We start from the raw sequence: 13,423 nt of genomic DNA, 5'->3' as shown, positions 1-13,423 counted from the left end.
TCTGGAAATTAAACAAGATTTTATTGGAAATGAAAATGAATTATTTAAAATATAACAAAATAATATTTAAAAATTTAGAACAAGTTAACTAAAAATACGTTATAAATTGTGTTGCTTTTAAGTACAGGGACATAGTGAAAATTGTTTCATTCCTTGATTTTTAGCATCTGAAATTAGTTTTCTTCCCAAATAATGAAAGAATACAATTTTTGTGCATGTTGATTAATGTCTGATGCCTTGATTAAATACAATGAATCTCAGAGAAAATGATAAACTCCTAACCAAAGAATTTGTTAGCTTGCTCCAATTTTTCCCCTTAATGGGAGGAGGGGAATGGGAGGAGTTTTAATCTTTATTAAAGCGGCTAAAACTAAGCAAGTATTTTTAAAGGTATTTTTATATATTTATATTTATGTATTCTAACATAATACTACACATTTTAAACTGAAGAATAACACTTTTTTTCCTTCAATTGTAGGGTTTGCCCGGAATTCCAGGAAGCCCTGGAGGTGATGGGAAACCTGGCCCTCCGGTATGTACACTGTGCAAATACTTTTTACTAGTCCTCCTACTGACCTTACCCCCATCCCCCAATATCTACATGACAGGTTGTTATCATAGTCAAATTAATTGTCTCTTTTTTTGTTGTTTTAATTACCAGAGCACTTTATATGCTGTCTCATTGTAATAACATTCTGTAAATCTTGTTGATTAATACTATTTAAAATACAGAGTATACAGAAGCTTAGGTGAAAAACACATAGTAAGTTTCAAATGACTGTCTCTAGCCTTATCTCACCTTGACTCACTATTTAATGAGTCATGGATATTCATTTATTTCACCTAACAGATACCATGTCTTCATTTCCTTTTTTGCTTATTCCAGGGCAATCAGGGTGAATCTGGCCGTTCTGGTCCACCTGGCCCTGCAGGCCCACGTGGTCAACCAGGTGTAATGGGTTTCCCTGGTCCTAAGGGCAATGAGGTGAGTGGGATTTCTCCACTTCTCCTGTGCTTACGCTTGACCAGTCAAATGTTAAAATAAGTTGCTCCAGAGCAGGGCTAGCTGGTGCTGCAGCTTTAAGTTACTGTATACTGACCAGAACAGGTATTTTAAATGTGATTTTTCTCTTTTGTAAGGGTGCACCAGGTAAGAATGGAGAAAGAGGCCCTGGTGGACCACCTGGAACACCTGTAAGTTTCATTAACATTTTGTTTAATAATATAATTAATTACATAATGACATATTATTAATTAATAATAATTTGGTGAGTCTTATAAAAATTATATCAACCCATAACCATAGCCTAATTTTGTCTTTGTATAGGGTACTGCTGGGAAGAATGGTGATGTTGGCCTCCCGGGTCCTCCTGGACCTACTGTAAGTGTGGTAGTCCCATAAGAGGCAATTATCAGTTATTGCCAAGGTGGTCTGGCATCTACAGAGAGAGACTGTGGATTTAGGGGAAGGAAAATATTTTTGATGATATAAAGAAATCTCCTTTTATGAAGACAAATAAAAGAGCTCTTCTTTGCCATTATTTTAATAAATTAATACTCAAAACCTTGTTAGGAGAAACCTGAGTCGGGTATACCTGAATTAGGTTGAAATGAAAAGTCAATTTAGAGCTCTTGAGGATCTACCACCTTTTCAAACTGAAGCATATTATTGCTCCCTTTAACGTTTATCAGAGCTAGCATTTCAGACTAGTATCAAGTATAAATGTGTCTGCTGAATTACATCTAACGGTTGGAGTGAAAAGAGCAAATACCAGAACACCAAAATACATTAGTCTTTGGGATTGTGCAATGTCATCATCAGATCATGATAAAGAGGCATAGATTAGAGGTGGTGCAGAGGTGTTTATATGTTGAAATGTTCTCAGACAATTTCTTCTTTTTTTTTTTTTTTTTTTTTTTTTTTTTTCTCTTTTGTTTGATTCTAGGCTGCTTCTGGGGAGAGAGGAGAACCAGGACCAGCAGGTCCACCCGGCCTCCAGGTGCTGTGTGTTTGTTGTTTCTTGGTTTCTGATTCTTTTTAACAGACTAACACACACACACCCCACTGCAAAACAAAACCAAACCAAAACAAAAACAAACCAGGAGGCTTCTAAACATTTTCATTAGGGTACATGTCATTATATTTTGAAGTAAGACAGATCAACCACTTGACAGAAGTTATTGCTTAGTATTTCATAATTGCAAACCAGATGGCTAGCTCAGTAGATTATGTCACATAAAACCTCTAACTATCAAATTAGCACCTCCTACTTTGTAAAGGATTGGAAGGAGTTGGGTACGCATCTTCATGTCGAAAACATTTGCTAGATAAGAAAATGTGTAATTTATCCATATAACAGGGATGATAATACTGTTCCTTCATATAGGGATTGCCTGGTGGACCAGGACCAGCTGGAGAGAATGGAAAGCCTGGAGAACCAGTAAGTAGTAGTTCCTTTATTTTAAAACAATGAAAAACATATGAAAAGCTCTTCCTAGATTACCTTTCCAAAGTGAGACAGCTATCAGCACTCTGCAGAGCAGAGCAGTCTGCTTTAAGGGATAATAGGCGAAACAGGGTGTCAACCACAATGCAGATTTACTAAGTAAAACGCATGGATAACTTGCATTTATTTTCTCATAAACAGGGGCCAAAAGGTGATATTGGAGGACCCGGATTCCCAGGCCCTAAGGTAAATCATACAGCAATGGTTCTATAATTACACTAAGGAATTAACGAACTATGAGCCTGACAACAAAGAATAACACATTTCTTTGCCACAGGGTGAAAATGGTATCCCAGGTGAACGTGGTGCACAGGGTCCTCCAGGACCTCCTGGAACAAGAGGTGGGCCAGGTCCTGCTGGCTCAGAAGGCGCCAAGGTACCCACAGACTTGCTTGCTTCCTGCTATTATGTGCATCATTCAGGTTCATATTCTTTTTTTTAATCTTTTCTCAATATTTGTTACTCTTTAGGGTCCTCCTGGACCCCCTGGTGCCTCTGGAGGCACAGGGCTGCCTGGCTTACAGGGAATGCCAGGAGAAAGAGGAGCTTCTGGAAGTCCTGGACCAAAAGGCGATAAGGTAACACACCCATACACATCCACACACACACGCTCTGCCAATTTTATGCTAACTCAGTGTTAGCTTCCCACAAGGCACTGGGTTTGTTCACATTTTCACTTTTGGCCTGACTTCAGAGGTACTGACTGTGTAGCAGTATTGTTGATTTAGCAGTGTGATATGGGTCCTATATGTTAAAAAATACAGGATTTTTCACCTCGTTTAATATATGCTAGATATTTTGCTGTGTTAGATCTCTTGGGGGAGGGGTCTGTCAAAACAGTTCTAATGAAGCTAATAAACAATGAGAATAGTTCGTACCATGGGCAAACATTTTGGCATAGACTCCATTTTGAATCAATTTGGGTGGTTTTTTTTCCATCACAGTATTCAGTATCTGATGCTGAATACTGGGCAGAATGTCATCCCCAATTTTAGATTTGTATGATCACAATAAGGAAATCTGGTTATTGAGTTACCCTCAGTATGAGATCCTCTCCTTAGTAATGTTTTAATTCTTCTTTTTTCTCCCCCTTATGCTCGTCTTATGCTTATGCTTTTTACATCATATGCTTGCTAGGGAGAACCTGGTGGCAAAGGTGCTGATGGCATTCCTGGTGCAAGAGGAGAGAGAGTGAGTAGTCTTTAAACATCTAGCAGTTTATCAATTAGCGTCACATAGTCTACACTTAGAACATGAGTAAACTTACAGTGAATAAATACCGTCTAGGAGATGTAAAGTACTAATCCCATTGTATTTCATTCCAGCAGTGGAAATCTGGTTTCGTAAACTAAATTAGACTTAATACTAGTTTTTGTGATTACAGCTGCTTGGGTAGATATAATAGAATTTTTTGCAAGCAGAATATTACAATTAATTGGGAAAATGTTTTGGAGGGAAAGCACCAATACAAAAGTAGAGAAAATGTTACTAGCTTCCTAAATCTAGCTGACTGGTGAGGAAAATGCTGGTTATAATGAAGCGCAAAAAGACATCACGATAGTAAGTAAGTGTTCCCATATAGAATATTTCTACAAGTTACTATATATGATATATTTATACATCTATATAGCTATACACATAAAACAGACACTTGAAATATATACATATATCTAATGAGTACATGCAAGCAGTATATACATCAAAATAATGAGGGATGACAATTATAAAAATGCAGCTTGTATGAGTTGGAGGAAATATAAAAAATGTATTTCAAACCATCAGGTACGCATTAAATTCTCAAGAAAGAAAAAAGTCAGGGAGCTGTCAAGAGATTGTTGAACATATACTGAATAAATATGGACCAATTATCTATATGAAAAGTTAGGGCAATGGATAACTTTTATTGTCTACCATTGAGACCGACCTATTAAATTCAGGTGATTTTGGATTAGGTTTAGATGGGGGGTGGGGGGGGGAGAGGATAAATCAATTGGAGATCTCTCACATCGCAAAATGGTGTGATCTTGGAGTGTCACTCCAAAACATAGTGTGCAACTTTTGGTTTTTTTTGGAGTTGGTGGGGGGGGGGGGGGGGGGGGGGAGAGGATAAATCAATTGGAGATCTCTCACATCGCAAAATGGTGTGATCTTGGAGTGTCACTCCAAAACATAGTGTGCAACAACATACTGGCATTGTAGACTTACTTCCATTTAAACATCTTTAGCAACCTGTTTACATGGGAACATAAATGCTATTGACCAAAATAGAGGAATTAACATTGTCATATTTTGATACAAAGTATATTATTTTCTAACTGTTTAGGGTAATGTAGGTCCCATCGGTCCTCCTGGTCCTGCTGGCCCACCTGGAGATAAGGTAAAGCATCCTCCATAATGATGTTTGATACTGTAAACAGTCACACTGGTGGCTGTCTCATGGGAAGAAGAAAAATGCCTAGTAATCATTCTTGTTCCTTACAGGGAGAGACTGGTCCAGCAGGTGCCCCAGGTCCAGTGGGTTCCCGTGGTGGTCCTGTAAGTGATAGTACTTTTCTTACAGTATAACTTTACGATGGCTCCTCTAGCCTAGTATAGACATCAGTGTTGCACCTACCCTCTCAGGAACACATGTGGCTTGAGTTCAAAACAAACTAAGCACATTCGGCTCCTGTTGACTCTTGGGATTTACAAGTGCTAAGGACTTCAGAAAATCAGTGCTTTTAACACTGTAAAGGGGTCGGAGGGCTGCGGTGACAGGTCAGACCAAGAGTGTGAGGAATAGTTGTTTCCATCTTGTCTTACAGTTAAGTAAACTTATTTTAAAATACTCTTATATTTATATTTTAGATTGATAAAACAGCATATTTGGATGTCAGCTGGATCTGGGGAAATACCATGGATTGTGCTCAGGGTTTATACAGGTGTAACTGAGATCAGTTTGTCACACTTCAGATAATTATCAGATAATTCCTGAACAGTTGTTTTTAGAGCTCAGGAGCAACTGGTTTGGGCTTTTTTGTTTCCTCCAAAGGCTGATAAGACAAAGAAACTTCAGCGGTATTCATGGGAGTGTTCTCTAACTTGTAAAGTGAAGCCTATCTTTCTAACACCTTCCATTGCTGACATGTTGTTTTCTGCAGGGTGAACGAGGAGAACAAGGTCTTCCTGGACCTGCTGGCTTCCCTGGAGCTCCAGTAAGTATAAATAGTTAAAAGCAATTGAATATGATTATCAAGTTTTTAGTTTCTCTAAGTTCATCCACATCTCAGAAAGGCTTACTGTAACCCCTTTAATATACATACCTGCTACATACATTTGAATAATTTGCTACTCTTTCTGTACTCAGTCACATATAGAGCAAAGTTTCTTTATCCTTCCCTTCCTGTACTGGTAGACCAATAGATTTGACATTTAATTTAATAATTAAATTCCCTTCAGAAGAGTATCCGGATAGGGTTTTTTATCATAGTGATATCATCTGCATTTTTTGAGTCGTAAAATAACAATATAATTTTTCTACAGGGCCAAAATGGGGAACCTGGTGGGAAAGGAGAAAGAGGCCCACCTGGTCTAAGAGGAGAGGCTGGACCCCCTGGAGCTGCAGGTCCACAAGGTGGTCCTGGTGCACCAGTAAGTTTTTGCTGTTCCTTATTGCTACAAAGAGAGGTTTCTTCAGTTCTCCCTCAGCCTCAAGGTGGCTAGGCCCAAGTGCAAGCATTTAAACTGCCTGAAACTTAATGACTTCCTATAATTTTAATCTATCTGTCAAATCATTTGCTTTATCTATTTCCTTCCATGTAGGGTCCACCTGGTCCCCAAGGAACAAAAGGAGAACGTGGATCTCCTGGAGGCCCTGTGAGTATCTCTTTGATTTAGTCACTGATAAATGACTCTATCTGTTACAACAAACGATGTAAATGAAAAACAAGACCTTCAGTGACTTTAATACCTGCAGTTCAAGAATAATTAGTGTTCCAGAAGCAGTAATTAAAGTTGAGGTGTTTAGTTATCTGGATTACATTGATATTAATATAAGTAAGGTGCCAAAACAGCTTTTGGCACAATGACTCAAAGCTATAAAATGGCTGATCTCAACAGTTATTAGATTTACATGTCATCTTTGCCAAGTTTCTCAGAGCCCATTAGTTCACCTTTGAGGTACATGTGGGACCTTCCCTTGGAAAAAAAAAAAAATAAAAAAAACTTGTGAACCTCTTGGTCAGTTCCAGGACATTTAATTCAGGTTTTAAGGAAAACAGCTAAATATAATTCAAAGAAGTCAGCTGTTGTATAAAAATCAATTTGTTCATGTTTTTCCAATCTTCAGAAAATGACAACTAAAAGTATTGATCTCTTATAGGGTGCTGCTGGTTTCCCTGGTGCTCGTGGTCTACCTGGTCCTCCTGGTAGCAATGTAAGTTGTCTTATCCCCCTTTTTCTTTTATTCTTACCTTGTGGATATATTTAGACATATATTATTATATTAAACTATATTAAGCTGTATGTACCTTGACATGAATATAACATAAGCAAAAGCATTCTGAATATGAAGTTTGGACTTGGGGGAAAAAATTCTGCAAAAGAGAGTTTACTCTCATCTTATTTCATATGGAATAGCAATTCATTCACTTACTGTCTTGATACTCCTTCTATTACGGTTTGCTTTCCAAAGCCCAGCAGAGTTAGTGGAGTCCTTCTCCTAGATCAGGTCCTTGAGTATTTCTGTTGGTGGCAGACATCCTGTCTTCTTTCTTGCTCTTTTATGATGCAAAAAATATTCAATTCAGGATCTTGAATTGAGATGTATTTTCAAAACTACATTTAGTAGATCACTGTTGAGAATTTTTTTTAGTTGCCTGTAGAATGGAATGGCATAAGATTTAATTATCTTGGCACAGAGGAGTTTGGAGAGATTCTTGTGGCAAATTTTCTCTCTTATGATATGGCCTACATGTGAAGTTTAATCTACCAATCTGCAGTGTCCTATTATACAAATTTATGCTGATGCATCAGTTAATTCCCATATTTTATGCAATATCTGTGTGTGAAGAAAAGCTGTTTCATAATATCCTTACATGTTCAACGTGCACCTACTTTTGACTCACATAGTAAAAATTAGATTCTGATTTTGATTCTTTATAAATTAAGAAAATACAAAGAATACAATGGATTTACTCATTTTAAAACAAAAATTATAAGTTATCTTTTGTTGTAACTGAGATATAAAGTAAGAAAACTTTTATATTTGAACAAACAGATTTTTATTTTCTGTCTTATAGTTACAGACAGATGTGAATTAGAATATTGCTGAGTAAAAAGAAAAAGTAAGATTTTATTTAAGGTATTATTAAAGTCAAGGTGATTCTTTCCATTTATTGGCTAAGCTAAGAGTTTTAATGAAAGACATTTCATTTTGCACATGTCCAAGACACCACCTCAAAGGTATCTGGCATGAGTAATTCAAGAAATCAGTGGGGTCTGCAACTATTTCAAATTTATGTGGCAGAGCCCTGGGTAAGGAAGGTGTATCCTGTGTTGGATGCATTACAAACACTGGGCATCCAAACTGTGCAGGTGTTGTATTATGCAAACTGTATGTCCAGACAGTAGGGAGAAAAAAATCAGGTTTGAAAGCGGTAGGCAAAAGGATACTCTTTATAAGACCAGATCAGATTTGGGTGCATAGAGGTTGGCCCCTAAATCCACCTTCAGGCAATGAATCAAGTCTGGTTGGCTTTCATGAGGAAAGATCGATACCAGTAAGCATGTGCTACTCAGATAATACAGCTCACACTCTTCTCTTTAAAATTCCTTTTAGGGCAGTCCAGGTCCCACTGGTAATGCAGGGCCTGCAGGCAAGGATGGGCCTCCCGGACCCCCGGGTAGCGCTGGTTCTCCTGGCAGTCCAGGACCTGCTGGAACGAGAGGTGAGCCCGGCCCACCAGGTGAAAAAGGGTCACCAGGCACACGAGGAGAAAGGGTAAGTACACGTCCAGCCAGGGACCGTTATACTAATTGACAGGGATTATGTTTGTCAAGAATAAGAAGCCACCTATTGAACATTGAAGATCCTCAGTATTGACTGATCTGACCTTTTCCTAAACAGGGGGCACCAGGAGAACCAGGTCCTCAAGGCATCGTTGGTGGCCGGGGTAACACAGGTTTGCCAGGTCTGCGTGGCCCAAGCGGCCCACCTGGTATGGCAGGTGCCAAGGTGAGAGTGCATTCACTGCAGCAATAGCCTCAAAGCTTACACAACAACTGTAATCCAGCTGCTAAAAATTGCTTTGTGTTACAAAAAGTAATGACGCGTTGTATTTTTAGTCCAGAGACTACAGAATTTACAGGTTTTTTTGTTTACATCTGTAAGATCAGGCTTTAAAAACATCCAGTAACCAGCAGCTGTGGGATGTGAGGTTGTCTTTAATCTCTATTACCAAGAGTCCTGGATGAGATTATCTAGAAGTATATAACCAGCTTCACCCGCTTAAGGAGGGCAATGGGCTATAAACTCTCATTGAGACAAGAATTGAGTCATAGTTTCACCTACCACAAGTTGTTTATCTCTGATTAATTCTCAATATGTTTCTTGCTTAAATATTATGACCCAAACAGGAAAATACTTTCACTTCCCTCCAGAAAAGGTGGTGTGAGGCTTGGTTTGTATTTTATCGCTAATATTGTGATAGACCAGCATTTTTTTGTTAACTGCTTTGGCTATTGCTTTTGGGTACATAAGAAGAGACTTACCCATTTATTATTTCTTAGTTGACGAAACAATAAGGAACGCTCCTTGGGTTCAATGGCCTTGCATGAATATTACTAGCAATGAAAAGAAACCAGTTTGGCCAAGTATTTATCTTTCTTATTTTGAGTATTCACAATCACCAAAGTCACACTGGCCCTTCACTTTATTAGGTCTCCTTCATAATCACTGCATATTTAATTAAAGATGTGTAATATGATCGTATTTCATAAGTACATTATTTGCAACGAAATCCTTTCCCTTTTTGTTCAGGGTGAAGATGGTAAACCAGGTACCAATGGTGTCCCAGGAGAACGCGGTGGTCCTGGTCCACAAGGTCCTATTGGACAAAGAGGCTTACCTGGAGAGCCTGGCAGAGATGTGAGTGGATGTGCTAGACCTTCCTGCTAGCTTGTGAGTTACAAACAGGAGACTTGGGGAGTAAATATGCTTTAAGGTTCACAAAAGCTCCCTCAAGTGCCTGATGCACAGGGGCCTGGGCAGATTACATCCTCATGTGAGGTCGAGTAGCCTGCTGTCTCTGCTATACCTTTTACTACCTGTGGACCATGTCTCTGTCTCACTTGGAACTGAACAAGAGACTGCGCTGCCTGTACGTCTACAAAGTAATGCAGGTCTGACAGATCTTTTATGGGCCCTTCCACCTCCAGGAACTCTTCCTTCTTGAAAACTTTCTCTTTCTTTGATGAGCATTATTTAAACTTACTGGAAAAGAAGCTGTTTATTCATCGTCCAGCTTATGAACAAACTGTACCACTCTTTTTTCCAGGGTAACCCTGGCTCAGATGGCTTGCCTGGACGTGATGGATCCCCAGGAGGCAAAGTAAGGAATCACCAATATCTTTAGATTGCCAAACAAATGTTATGTAGAGATGACAATATACATAGCTAGTTCTGTGCTATGTAACTTGTTCCTTGAATCTCTTATGCTCCACTGAATATACTCTTTACATTGTAGTTCTGTAAAACACTAAATTTCTTATCCTGTCAACTGTGGCTATCTGCAGGGTGACCGTGGTGAAAGTGGTTCTCCTGGCCCTCCGGGACCTCCTGGTCACCCTGGACCTGCAGGTAACAACGGTGCACCTGGAAAAGCTGGTGAAAGAGGATTTCAGGTAAGACCAAAGTAAATAGCTTACTGCTTATTTACATACCTTTCCTATGCAAAGTCCATTTCATGCTGTAATAAAGTGGAAGTTCGGAAGAGTCATACATTTGTTACTGTCACAGTTTCTTGGCATTGAGGACCTCTTTTATAAGAATATTAAGGGGAAAGACATCACAGTTTATGTTCCTGATAGCTGTATATAAGATAAGCAAAATCCACGTACTCCTTAGGATGCCAAAAAGTACATCATCCCACCAGGCCCATCTTAATTTCCATCCCATCTGGTGCTCATGCAGCACAAGCAATGTTATTTATTTAAACTATGGGAGTAACTTTGGAAGTCTTCAAGTTATCTCTGAGAAGTGCTGACACTAGCACAGCTTGAGAACTGAGCACGTCACAAAATGAAGAAGGGGTCTAGTGCATGTGGTATGTATCAATCAGTGCCTATGAGCAGCTGAGTAAGAATAACATTGGTAGGAAAAGGAACTGACCAAAGTTCTCGCTGATTATATAGTGTGTGTGGAGCTTCCCCTTGTTTCCGAACGGCTGCTGGCTTTGAACGTACTGCTTATCTGGAAGTAAAAAGGCGGTCTAGTCAACTCCAAGTGATCCATGCCATCTTATTCTTATTGTGTCACAGGGTCCACCTGGCCCTCCTGGCTCTGCTGGTCCTGCTGGTGGTCGAGGTCCTGCTGTAAGTCCTATTTAAAGTATTTGTGATATCATACATTCACTGTTTCCTGTTATTTGGGCGTTTTTCTTATTTCTTTATATATTCCTTTTATTGCAAATCTACTCTTAAAGGGTCCTCAAGGTCCTCGTGGTGATAAAGGTGAAACTGGTGAAAGAGGCAGCAACGGCATAAAGGGCCACAGAGGATTTCCTGGTACCCCTGGTCTCCCTGGTCCTCCTGTAAGTATTTTGCATTGGACTGGGAATTACAGCTGTTCTTAGTTCCTGTGGTTTGGGTGTCAGGTAACTAGTTAGCCTTAACTAATTTACCGAGGAAAAAAAAGCGCAGCAACGGCATAAAGGGCCACAGAGGATTTCCTGGTACCCCTGGTCTCCCTGGTCCTCCTGTAAGTATTTTGCATTGGACTGGGAATTACAGCTGTTCTTAGTTCCTGTGGTTTGGGTGTCAGGTAACTAGTTAGCCTTAACTAATTTACCGAGGAAAGAAAAAAAAAAAAAGCATAAAGAACCTGTGTAATTTGATTGTCAAATGTGTTCAAAAGTCCAGATTCCCTGAATCAACCTGAAATAAGTGTTAATGAAGAACTGGAAGAAGCTGCTAGGAGCTAAAGCTGGGTTTGCTAAAATGCCTTTCAGCTACATGTCTGCCTTTTCCTGGAACAAACACTTTTCCCATTCATTTATATAGGCTATTCTTGATTAAATTATAAAAGATAGAAATAGGGGTTGAAATATTTGTCTATTAGAAATCTATGCTAGACAGACATCTAAATCCATGAAAAAGCTACTCAGAGTCCAAAGACCTCTCTTCTGTCATGCATCTTTTGCAGTAACTAACATTAGGGCAAAATGGGCATGAAATTATAAACTTTGTAAACTACTGAATTGTAACCATTCATTACCGTTTTGAACGGTTCTTAATGGCTAAAAGGATTGAAGGGTAATAGACAGGCATGCCCTAGGTATTTATGACAAGTAAAAATTTTGAGAGATTTATACTGAAAAGAGCTGTTAATAGCACTCATGATACAAGTAAGAATGAAGGAACCAAAACTCACCTAGTTAATCTACCAATGACGGCAAAAAGATGAAAGTGTTAACTATAAATGCCACCAATACCAACCTATTTAACAACACGATATAACCTGTTGTCTCATTTATGAGTAAAAAAAAAAAGTCTGATAAATTCTTATTTACACTATGACATCGAGATGATTAATCATTTTTAAACATATGGCTTAGTTCTTTGTGTTGCATACATAGAGCAAATTTTTTAATGCATTTGAAAATATGAGTGTTTATCAAATTATTTAAATAACTTTACTGGTAATATGATTTTATGGTAATATGCAGCATTTTGAGCTTATAGCTATGTATTCTTATGAATACAAGATCTCATCCAAAGCTCATTGATGTCAGTTGGCTTTCTTGCATTTTGGATGGTATCGCATCACTAATATTTTTTCATATAGAGAACATTTGATAATTTTTTCTGGTTAAAGAATGGCAACCATCCTTTCTCATATCTGACATAGGCTTTTTATAAGGATGTGTTTCCTATAATCTTAAAGATGTTTCAATGTCTCTATTTAAGGTACATCCAGCTAGGTACAAAATATTACTGGGAGGTGTATGACTTATTTATCTTTTCTTCATAGGGTCCCCTGGGTCCACAAGGCGCAATTGGAAGTCCAGGAGCTTCAGGTGCAAGGGTAAGAAAAAATCCTTACTTAGCGTAGCTGGAAGGAAGATTCAGACTGTTTGTTTAAAAATAAATAAATAAAAATAATAATTGAAATTGGCCATCTTAACAGGCAATAGCTGAAGAAAGACACCTGATAAATCATAGAAAAATGTTTGAAATATCTCACAATAAACTATTTTGACCATATTATTTGTGTTCAACATTGTTCTAGGGTCCCCCAGGACCAGCTGGGCCGCCTGGAAAAGATGGTACATGTGGCTATCCAGGTCCAATTGGTCCTCCTGGCCCTCGCGGTAACAGAGGTGAAAGTGGCCCTGCAGTAAGTAAATTGTGCACACTCAAACAAATCTTCAGGGATTATTCATGAAACATAGGGTGCTCTCCCATTTAAATATCTCCCTCAGAAAATTCTGTACTTCATGGACAGAGTTTGTGATAGGAGGTATCTAGCTATCAAGGCTAAATCCAAAAAAATACAGATCACTTGTAGTTCAGTGTAATTATTGATGCACTGGGCATTGTGTTAGTCTCAGATAATCATTGACTTTTCTGTGTACAATGGGAAGGCAGGATTTCTTCTTCACTTCAGAGTACAGACTCCCTTTGCGTCTTGGAAGCTATGAAGCGGGTTTCCTAGACTC

At 38.7% G+C, this 13,423-nt stretch overlaps 1 protein-coding gene across 1 annotated transcript in view; it reads left to right on the top strand.

Annotated features, from left to right (window-relative positions):
• COL3A1 (collagen type III alpha 1 chain) overlaps positions 1–13,423 on the top strand; it is a 56,609-nt gene that overhangs the window by 39,216 nt on the left and 3,970 nt on the right. Inside the window, exons 23-47 of the mRNA XM_009290963.2 lie at positions 479–532; positions 887–985; positions 1,141–1,194; positions 1,328–1,381; positions 1,947–2,000; positions 2,388–2,441; positions 2,649–2,693; positions 2,785–2,883; positions 2,978–3,085; positions 3,645–3,698; positions 4,831–4,884; positions 4,989–5,042; positions 5,648–5,701; positions 6,030–6,137; positions 6,309–6,362; positions 6,868–6,921; positions 8,326–8,487; positions 8,614–8,721; positions 9,526–9,633; positions 10,043–10,096; positions 10,281–10,388; positions 11,025–11,078; positions 11,189–11,296; positions 12,736–12,789; positions 12,994–13,101. Coding sequence (XP_009289238.1) covers positions 479–532; positions 887–985; positions 1,141–1,194; positions 1,328–1,381; positions 1,947–2,000; positions 2,388–2,441; positions 2,649–2,693; positions 2,785–2,883; positions 2,978–3,085; positions 3,645–3,698; positions 4,831–4,884; positions 4,989–5,042; positions 5,648–5,701; positions 6,030–6,137; positions 6,309–6,362; positions 6,868–6,921; positions 8,326–8,487; positions 8,614–8,721; positions 9,526–9,633; positions 10,043–10,096; positions 10,281–10,388; positions 11,025–11,078; positions 11,189–11,296; positions 12,736–12,789; positions 12,994–13,101 — 1,917 coding nt within the window. The remainder of the gene's footprint in view (positions 1–478; positions 533–886; positions 986–1,140; positions 1,195–1,327; positions 1,382–1,946; positions 2,001–2,387; positions 2,442–2,648; positions 2,694–2,784; positions 2,884–2,977; positions 3,086–3,644; positions 3,699–4,830; positions 4,885–4,988; positions 5,043–5,647; positions 5,702–6,029; positions 6,138–6,308; positions 6,363–6,867; positions 6,922–8,325; positions 8,488–8,613; positions 8,722–9,525; positions 9,634–10,042; positions 10,097–10,280; positions 10,389–11,024; positions 11,079–11,188; positions 11,297–12,735; positions 12,790–12,993; positions 13,102–13,423) is intronic.

Source organism: Aptenodytes forsteri, unplaced genomic scaffold (assembly GCF_000699145.1).
Source record: "Aptenodytes forsteri isolate BGI_AS27 unplaced genomic scaffold, ASM69914v1 Scaffold318, whole genome shotgun sequence".
NCBI classification, from domain to species: domain Eukaryota; kingdom Metazoa; phylum Chordata; class Aves; order Sphenisciformes; family Spheniscidae; genus Aptenodytes; species Aptenodytes forsteri.
Note: the sequence above shows the minus strand (reverse complement) of the source record. Positions and strands in the feature narration are given on the sequence as shown.